Source organism: Cottoperca gobio, unplaced genomic scaffold (genome assembly GCF_900634415.1).
Source record: "Cottoperca gobio unplaced genomic scaffold, fCotGob3.1 fCotGob3_242arrow_ctg1, whole genome shotgun sequence".
NCBI lineage: Eukaryota > Metazoa > Chordata > Actinopteri > Perciformes > Bovichtidae > Cottoperca > Cottoperca gobio.
In genome coordinates this window covers 142,345-151,422 of record NW_021166867.1, presented here as the reverse complement: position 1 = coordinate 151,422, position 9,078 = coordinate 142,345, and the positions used below count along the sequence as shown (strand labels likewise).

Sequence of the window (9,078 nt, the reverse complement as noted above, 5' to 3'; positions counted from 1 at the left end):
ACTTCTGTTACTTTTTCTGTTTTGCTTTAATATTATAATTATCTTCAGTGTCACATTTCATTAGTTTCTAACAGTGTTTATGTTAATCTGATTACGAATCTCTTGTTAAAGCTGCTTCAATGAACGAGAGAAACACACATCAGTTATATTTTCAGTCTGTATGGAGAGTTAAATTCAGTTTGGTTCAGAATTCAAATATAAAACAATCTTACCCTCCAGCAGCAGCAGCTGTTTGTTGATCTGCAGGTTCAGTAATCAGCTCACTCGGAGTATTAATTATTAATGATTGTTAAAGGAAGATGAACTCCAGCAGCAGCTCCGAGTGAAGGAAACACAGCAAACCTGTCTCTCTGTGACAAAGACTGTATTTAGTCAGAGGGGGGGAGAGAGAGAGAGGGAGAGAGAGAGTGGGGGGGTATATTATTCATGCTTCTGTGGTCTCTTCAGGTTGGCGTGTTTTCTACATCGCTGCTCCCTAAAATTTCCCTGAGGAGATAATAATCTTCTAAGGGTTTAAATTAAAACACGCTTTTAATTCATACTAACTACAGTTTATACAACGTTCTGGAATAAGGTTAGTTATATGATAGATTGGGAGATTAGTGTTGAACAGACACTAAATACCTCAGAGAAATATATTTATGGGTGGTGATGGTCTAGTGGTACGCCTTCCAAACAGATCACTGGAAGGTTGTAAGTTCAATACCAGAGCTGCACCATTGAGCCCCTGAGCAACATAACCCTGATCTGCTCAGAGACAGTCCCTGTAGTGAGTTCACTGTAAGCTCTGGATAAGAGCGTCTGCTGAATAACCTGTAATATGTAATAATATTTAGCCCTGGGTTGTTTGGAAATTAGCCGGACAGCTTTCACACATTTTAAATGAAACTGAGCGGTGAATTATTTTCCATCTCCACTCAGCTTTCCGACCACCGATGGGAGCTTGGGATGTTAGTATTGGAGGGGGGGAGGGCTCCAGAGTCTAGACAAGCTGAGCAGGAGGAATAGTATCGGGAATTAATTTATCGTAGCAGAAGAAACTGTTTCAAAGATTCAAATGCTTTGTCATATGCACAACAGCTAAAGCGTAGTTGTTGAATGAAAATCTGAAGTCCCAGCTCCTCCAACATTGCAACAGAAAAACATGCATCCTGCACATTAATGTTATCAATAAAACCCAGAAGACCTAATGAGGTAAGTACGAGTACCTGGATGGTCTTACTTCTATGCTGAAGAAGGCCAAAATAATCTTGGTTCACCAATATACGTGAATATTAAACTCACACAAAGTCAGCAGACTATCATGAAACCATACGGGACAGGAAATAACTCTGTTATAAAGTGTTTGAGACTTGGTTTGGACACAGACCAGAGGGTTAGTCGCACATCTAACTTTCACAGTCTGAGATTCAAATGTAGAATAGCTCCCAGAAGAAAGTGTCTGTCTCTGCCAGGACAGCAGATGCTGATGAAATGGCAGTTTGCTGGATACAGTTCACTGAAAATGTCTCAGCAAAATAATATTTTTAATGAATGTCTTGGTGGAGGTGTTTGGGGCAGGTAAGGCGGGGGGGTGAGGTGGCGAAGGAGAGGACACTGGGGGAGAAGGGTTGAGGCTAGTGGGAGGAGCTAATGAGAGGGGGGGTGTAAACAGTCGGTCACAGCGACAATGGACGCTCTGCTCTGATTGGTTGTTACGTCCTCAGTTGTCTCACAGCTGAACCATCACAAAGCGTGTCAGCTCTGCAGCTATGATGCTAACCGGCGCTGTCTGCTGGCTGGAGCTCTTTTAAGAAGCAGGAGTCCTAAACAGGAGGCTTTTATTTATATGGTTTGTTTTAAATTAATGTGTGGAATATTTAATACACCGGGCTGGATTGGTGCTGAAGGGAGAGGACCCGATCATCTGGAGTGCTTTCTGTTATCAGACTGTCTGATGGCAGCATTTTCATAGGAATACCTGCATTATTAAATGATCTAAGTCTCACTGTTACAAAAACTTCATGTGTGCGGCACCTAAAGTCTGCTGATGGCGCCATGAGGTGAGAGATACAGCTAACGTCATGACCAATAATGCAATAACATTCCAGGACTTTTTGAGTTTTGACCTTTGTACAAAGCGGAACAGTTGCGAAATTTAAACAATGTATCATCCTCTCATTGGTCCAATTCAGGAAACAGACTTTTAGGTGTATGTGTGTGAGTGTACATGTGTGTGTACGTACGTACGTACGTACGTGTGTGTGTGTGTGCGAGTGTGCCTACATGTGTGAGTGTATGTTCGTACGTGTGTATGTGTGTGCATGTGTGTGTCTGTGTGTTGGTCAACTTGCTCTCAGCAGGACTCAGCGTGACCTTTACATCAGACAGCAGGACGGACAAGCTGCAGGAGGTCAGAGAGGAAACCCTCTCAGGAGTTATTTGCTACACTAAGCTTTTAATCTGAAAGAACAGAGAGAAAAAAATATTTAACTTTCAGTCAATCAGTAAATCATATATTGGAACCAAACTGCTTCTGCTTAAGAATTAGATCCATCCATCATGTTCACGCTTATAAACAAGCAGTCAAACTGAAAAACATAATTCTCATTCCCAGGTTGCCAAACACAAACGTACAAGGACCCTTAAGTGTCGGTATGAGACGCACTGAGCGTTCAACTAACTCCAATGTAAACCCATCGGTGGAAATATTACCCCTGTAGGCTGGATGGATGGTACAACGAACACAGCTGTTCACCCAGCGGACCGCTGCTCATGTCCCACCTGAAACTAAAAGTCAACGTTGACTTATTTTTATTGGAATCTAATCAACTTTTTAACGTCACATGTTCACAGCACACACGGTGAAATGTAGACTCTGAATTTAACCCATCCAAGTATTAGGAGCAGTGGGCAGCTACTATACAGCGCCCAGGGAGCAGTGTGGGGGTCCGGTGCCCAAGGACACCTCGAAAGTACCCAGCAGGCCGACTGGCACCTCTCCAGATACCAATCCACACTCGTACTTGATAGCCTAACCAAGTAGACCAACCTAAGTGAAGCCAATGGGTTAGGGTTCGGATCTGGACTTTAAACAATAATACATACAACAGGGATAAGTCACTAATATAAAAACAACAGTATGAACAATATGAATAACATGGCTGACACTGTCTTCATAAACAGACTGTTAGCCAGCATTGTGTGTGTTGGAGGGCGGAGCTCGGAGTTCAGACCCCCCTCCACATGATGAGTCTCAGGTGGGCTGAGCTCGGATAGCCTGAAGCTGAACTGATCTCAGGTGCTCAAAGGATGTGAATCAAATACAGCTGCAGGCACACACACACACACACACACACACACACACACACACACACACACACACACACACACACACACACACACAAAACCATAAGAAAAAAAATATATAATATATATATATATATATATATATATATATAAAACACAGAAACATACAAAAATAAAAAATATAAAAACAAAAACATAAAAATTATACAACACAGACCCCATGGGAAAACTCTCTATAACTGGAGAAAAGTGAACATATTATACTCTATAACGAGAGAGAAATATAGAAACAGAAACTATAACAAAAGAACATCCAGCTGACAATGAATTAAGTTATACATCTGGCTAATTTTTTACTGAGATGATTCCTCTCGTGTTTAGATTAAGCCTGTGGACCAGCATGCACCTGGGCAGAGAGCATGCCTCAGTGGAGCAGACTACAAGGGTTAGGGTTTAGGGTTAACACATTATCGAACCAAAAACCTGCCTTTGTATTTCTGTAACACTGTGACATCACAGCCTCGTCACTCAGTGATTGGTCAGCTGTGTGGAAGTTAGAAGGTCATGACTGTCATGACTATGACAAGGTATCTTAATATTCAAATTATATAACATCATATTTAATGTATATAACATTTGACAAATTATCTGTTTAATTTATATAACATCATATTAAAATTAGATAACATGTGACAATGTATCTTCCCACTTCAAAACCCACCTGTTTAAACTGGCCTACTCACTCTAACACACAACCAACTTGTTATCACAGATCCTCTGTCACTCCGTCTTGCCTGTTTTATCTGTCGGTTTGACTAATTACTTTTCCGTCTTTTTTGTTGTTGCCGTTTTAACTTTTAAATGCACTGTAAGGCGACCTTGGGTGTCCTGAAAGGCGCCTCTAAATCAAACCGACCCCCTCTGTCCTTAGACCCTCGCATCGCACAAGGAAAAACTTCCTAAAAGAAACCCCAAAATTAAAGGGGAAAAATGGAAGAAACCTCAGGGAGAGCAACTGAGGAGGGATCCCTCTCCCAGGACGGACAGACGTGCAATAGATGTCGTGTGTACAGGATAAACAACATAGTACAAATACAACATTTGACAGAAATTATGTTGTGTTGAAAAAAGAGAAAGTTTGGATGAATCCAGGAAAATGTCAAAAAGGCTTCCCGGTGTCCAGCAGGACCAGGGCAGCAGGCGCAGACACGATTCATGATCCTGATGTAAACATTATCTTCCAAACACAAACTTTCGAGAAGGATTTTGAATTCTATTCTGTATTTTACCGGGAGCCAGTGCAGAGCAGCTAATACAGGAGTAATATGATCCCGTTTCCTTGTACTTGTCAATACACGTGCCGCTGCATTTTGGATCAACTGAAGAGTCTTAAGGGACATATTATATATATATATATATATATATATATATATATATAATTAATGTTATATATATGTATAATATATCTTATATATAATATATATTACATAAGATATATTATATATTTATATTATACAGTATATATATATCTTATATATAATATATTATATAAAATATATATTATATCTTATATATTATAGATATTTATATTATACAGTATATATATATATATATATATATATATATATCTTATATATATATTATATATTTATATTATACATTATATATATCTTATATATAATATAAATATATATCTTATATATATTGACATTATATATATATATAAGATATATCGATTCCCAGCCCCTGCAGTCAGCATGTCGAAGTGTCCTTGGACAAGATACTGAACCCCAAATTGCTCCCGATGGCCAACGATGTGTGTGTGAATGCTTATCCCTACTGACGAGGATATTGATATTATATATAATATATGTAATGTAATAATGTAATAATCAATAGTATTATATAATATATCTTATATATATTGATATTATATATATATATATATATATATATGAATATCTAAGTTTAAGATGCGAAAAGGTTAATTAAGGGTTAATTGGAAACAGTTTATTGAATAATCATCAGGTGGCAAGCACTTCCTCTTGCTTTCAAAATAAAACATGAAAGATTGTTTAACTGGCAAAAAAACATTTTGTTAAAATCATTTTGTAAAAAACATTTTGTTGAAAACATCGTCGTTGGTTCATCGAGATGTTTGATCCCAGAGAGACTGCTGGTGACTGAGCGTGGTCAGAAGGTTGTTGTTGTTTATGGCTGATGAGTCTGTTGTTGTTTACGGCTGATGAGTCTGTTGTTTACTGTTGATGAGTCTGTTGTTTACTGCTGATGGATCTGTTGTTTACTGTTGATGAGTCTGTTGTTTACTGCTGATGAGTCTGTTGTTGTTTACTGCGGATGAGTCTGTTGTTGTTTACTGCGGATGAGTCTGTTGTTGTTTACTGCGGATGAGTCTGTTGTTGTTTACTGCTGATGATTCTGTTGTTTACTGCTGATGGATCTGTTGTTTACTGTTGATGAGTCTGTTGTTGTTTACTGCTGATGGATCTGTTGTTTACTGTTGATGAGTCTGTTGTTGTTTACTGTTGATGAGTCTGTTGTTTACTGCTGATGTATCTGTTGTTTACTGCGGATGAGTCTGTTGTTGTTTACTGCGGATGAGTCTGTTGTTTACTGTTGATGAGTCTGTTGTTTACTGCTGATGGATCTGTTGTTTACTGCGGATGAGTCTGTTGTTGTTTACTGCTGATGATTCTGTTGTTTACTGCTGATGGATCTGTTGTTTACTGCGGATGAGTCTGTTGTTGTTTACTGCTGATGGATCTGTTGTTGTTTACTGCGGATGAGTCTGTTGTTGTTTACTGTTGATGAGTCTGTTGTTGTTTACTGCTGATGGATCTGTTGTTGTTTACTGCGGGTGAGTCTGTTGTTCTTTACGGCTGATGAGTCTGTTGTTGTTTATCATTGTTTGTTTGTTGTTCCCCGTCAGGATATCTGTCTGGCTGCATGAGTGCCTGCGACGGGCTGCAGAGCTGCCCAGGGATCCTGCAGCATCGACGGGCTAAAATATTTCTCCACCCCACACTGAGAACACATAAACACATTAATTGTTATTATTATAGCTGTTGTTGTTATTTTATTATTATTAATGTTGTTGTAATAATAATAATAATAATAACAACTTGTAGCTGTGTGACTCTCACAGACACAAACCAGGTTTCCATCTCAATGTCCGAACAAATTAAATATTTGGCTCAACTTTGTGACCAGAACTAATTTTACTGATTAATATTGATATGAAGGTCAAAAAGAACAAAAAGGACAGAAGGAGTCTGGGCCATTAAGCCATTCCATGAGAATTGATTAAGATTGAAATATAAAGACTTTTTGCAGCAGGTCCACCAACATTAAGATTTAAATATGTGCTAAATAAAGAAACGGTATTGACCGGATAATGGAAACCCAGAAACAAATATGACGGTTTGGTTTGTTGAATAAACAACCTGCTGCAGGAAATATGAGAAAAACATAAATAAAATGATTTATATTCAAACTGTAGATCAGATGAAGATGTTTATCAAAGAAATGGTGATGTAATACTGAATCATTCAGAGTTTCAGTTTACTGTGAAGAAAATCTGAACAAAACGATTATTCAATTAATTATTAATCAGTAGTTGCTGATTTTTTCTCTGTGGATGGATAAAAGTTTGAGCTCCAGATCAATGATAACAGTTTAAAAATAGTTTATTTAGTTTAAATAGTGTAATATTCGTACATGGTTTTTTTCAGCCTAAATAATAAATAATAAAGCTGTAATGCAGATATGTGGGATATGTTATGAAAATGTTGAACATGAATCTTGCGGAAACATATGACCTATTAAAGTGCAGGGGTTTATAAATTAATTTAAATGAATAATGTTTGATTGAAGTTTTATTCCCCAAACATAAGACACAAAGAGTGAATCATGACTCAGCAGGATAACATTAAATAAGAAAAGTTAACTGCATTATGTATAATTTTACATTTGTTGAGTTTTTATCAACACGAATATAAACATCTCTACCCATTTCGTTATTTTCTAAAGTTTACCTGGAAGTTTTGAGCTGAGGCGGGACTGAAGGACTGAGGCCGCCGGAAACCACATCCTCTGTGCCGCATGTGCCCTCCGAACCCGCCGCCGAACCCGGATGGAGAGTCACCGAATCCCCGGGAACCGCCGCCGTCTCTGTATCCCTGGTTAGAATCCGGAGAGTAGACTGGAGAAACCGGAGAGTAAGCAGGGCAGCCCCGGGGAGATCCTCCGCGGTGTCCGGAGCCTCCGTAGGGGGAGCGATCCCCAGGGAAACCCCAGGAGGAGGCCGGGGAGGGAAACCTTCCAGCAGGCCGGGGGGCTCCGGGACTCCGCTGAGGTCTGACCGGTGCTCGATACATCTGAGCGGCTAGAAAATAACAATGAGACGGTAGACCGGAAGGAGGACTCTGGAGACCACAAACACAACAAAACACTGTGAACGAACCGGAACCGGAAAGGCGAACGTATCTGCTTCCGGTCATACAGGCTGCAGCGCCGCCCAGCGGCCAAGGTTCTTCTTCTTCTCTCTCCGCAGACTGAGCCCAGTTCAATGCATTGCTCCCTCTGGTGTAAAACAACAGATGTGCATCTGGCTGGATCTGGTTCTGACTTCCGTCGTCCTGTCGGGTTATACAGGAACATTTTACTCCCAGTTTGCTTTGTTCTCTCAATAAAATCCTCCTTCCCCTGCATAGAGCGGGCCGTCAATTAATTTTATGTTTAATGTTATTAAAATACAGCTAATATATATATATATATATATATATATATATATATATATATATACATATATACATATATATATATATATATATATATATATATATATATATATATATATATATATATATATATATACATATATATATATATATATATATATATATATATATATATATATATATACATATATATATATATATATATATATATATATATATATATATATATATATATATATATATATATATATATATATATAAATAAGGAACATACAGGTAAAAATAAATAAATGGCATTAAGACAATACAGTAAATGTGTCACATTTGAACTGTGATGAATTTGTTTTTCCTGAGGGAGGAGCTGCTGCTGTTCTAAAAAAGCTTCAAGAAAATGCAAATCAACATTTACACTGCACATACAGTGAAATTCAACCTATTTAACCCTAACCCTATTAAAGAGAATAAACTCAGTGTTAATGTCATTAAAATTTAAAGTTAAAATATTAAAACATGAACTAACATTGACAGAGTGTGAAGAGGGAACAGTGTTGACGTTAAAGATGCTAACAGCTAGCTGCGCTGCGTCCAGGCTGTAATACCACGTGTTCCTCTAGAGGTGATAGTGAGTCGCTGCAGTCTGCTCAGTACAGAGAGAAGAAGAACAGCTGCTGACTGTAGCTATTACAGCCGTGATCTCTGCACGTTTTGTTTTGATTAAATCCAAAATTGCAGAAACGAGAACACGACTCGCACCTTCGCCTCCATCTCACCGCCGCCAGGATGCTGCTCTGTCAGGAGAAAGGCACCTGGGAGACGGACAGATCCTTCGTCAGCAGTTAGTAGATAGAACTGATTTAAAATATAATAATAATAATGTTTTTAAGGAGCATTCTGCTAAATTTAAAAACGCTTCCTGTATTAATGTGCTCCTCTCCTCCTGATGAACATGAGTCATCTGTCGCTGCGTGGGCGTCTGAACCAACTGACTCGCTGCTGAAGCCAAAATAAAGTGAGAAAACACTGTGATCTG

The 9,078-nt window shown here is 38.5% G+C and overlaps 1 protein-coding gene across 1 annotated transcript; it reads right to left on the bottom strand.

Annotated features, from left to right (window-relative positions):
• Positions 1–5,276: 5,276 nt before the first annotated feature.
• On the bottom strand, positions 5,277–8,828 carry mplkip (M-phase specific PLK1 interacting protein). The gene is made up of 3 exons (XM_029426813.1): positions 8,802–8,828; positions 7,344–7,946; positions 5,277–6,333 (listed from the first exon to the last, which is right to left on the bottom strand). Exons 1-3 carry the CDS (start codon positions 8,811–8,813, stop codon positions 6,235–6,237), a joined length of 714 nt encoding a protein of 237 aa, XP_029282673.1. The 5' UTR covers positions 8,814–8,828; the 3' UTR covers positions 5,277–6,234.
• Between the last annotated feature and the right edge of the window lie 250 nt (positions 8,829–9,078).

Excerpts from the sequence above, each read along its gene's own strand:
- mplkip (XM_029426813.1), bottom strand. Across the intron at positions 6,334-7,343 it reads CCTCAGCTCAAAACTTCCAG|TGTGGGGTGGAGAAATATTT; the intron begins GTAAACTTTAGA and ends ATGTGTTCTCAG.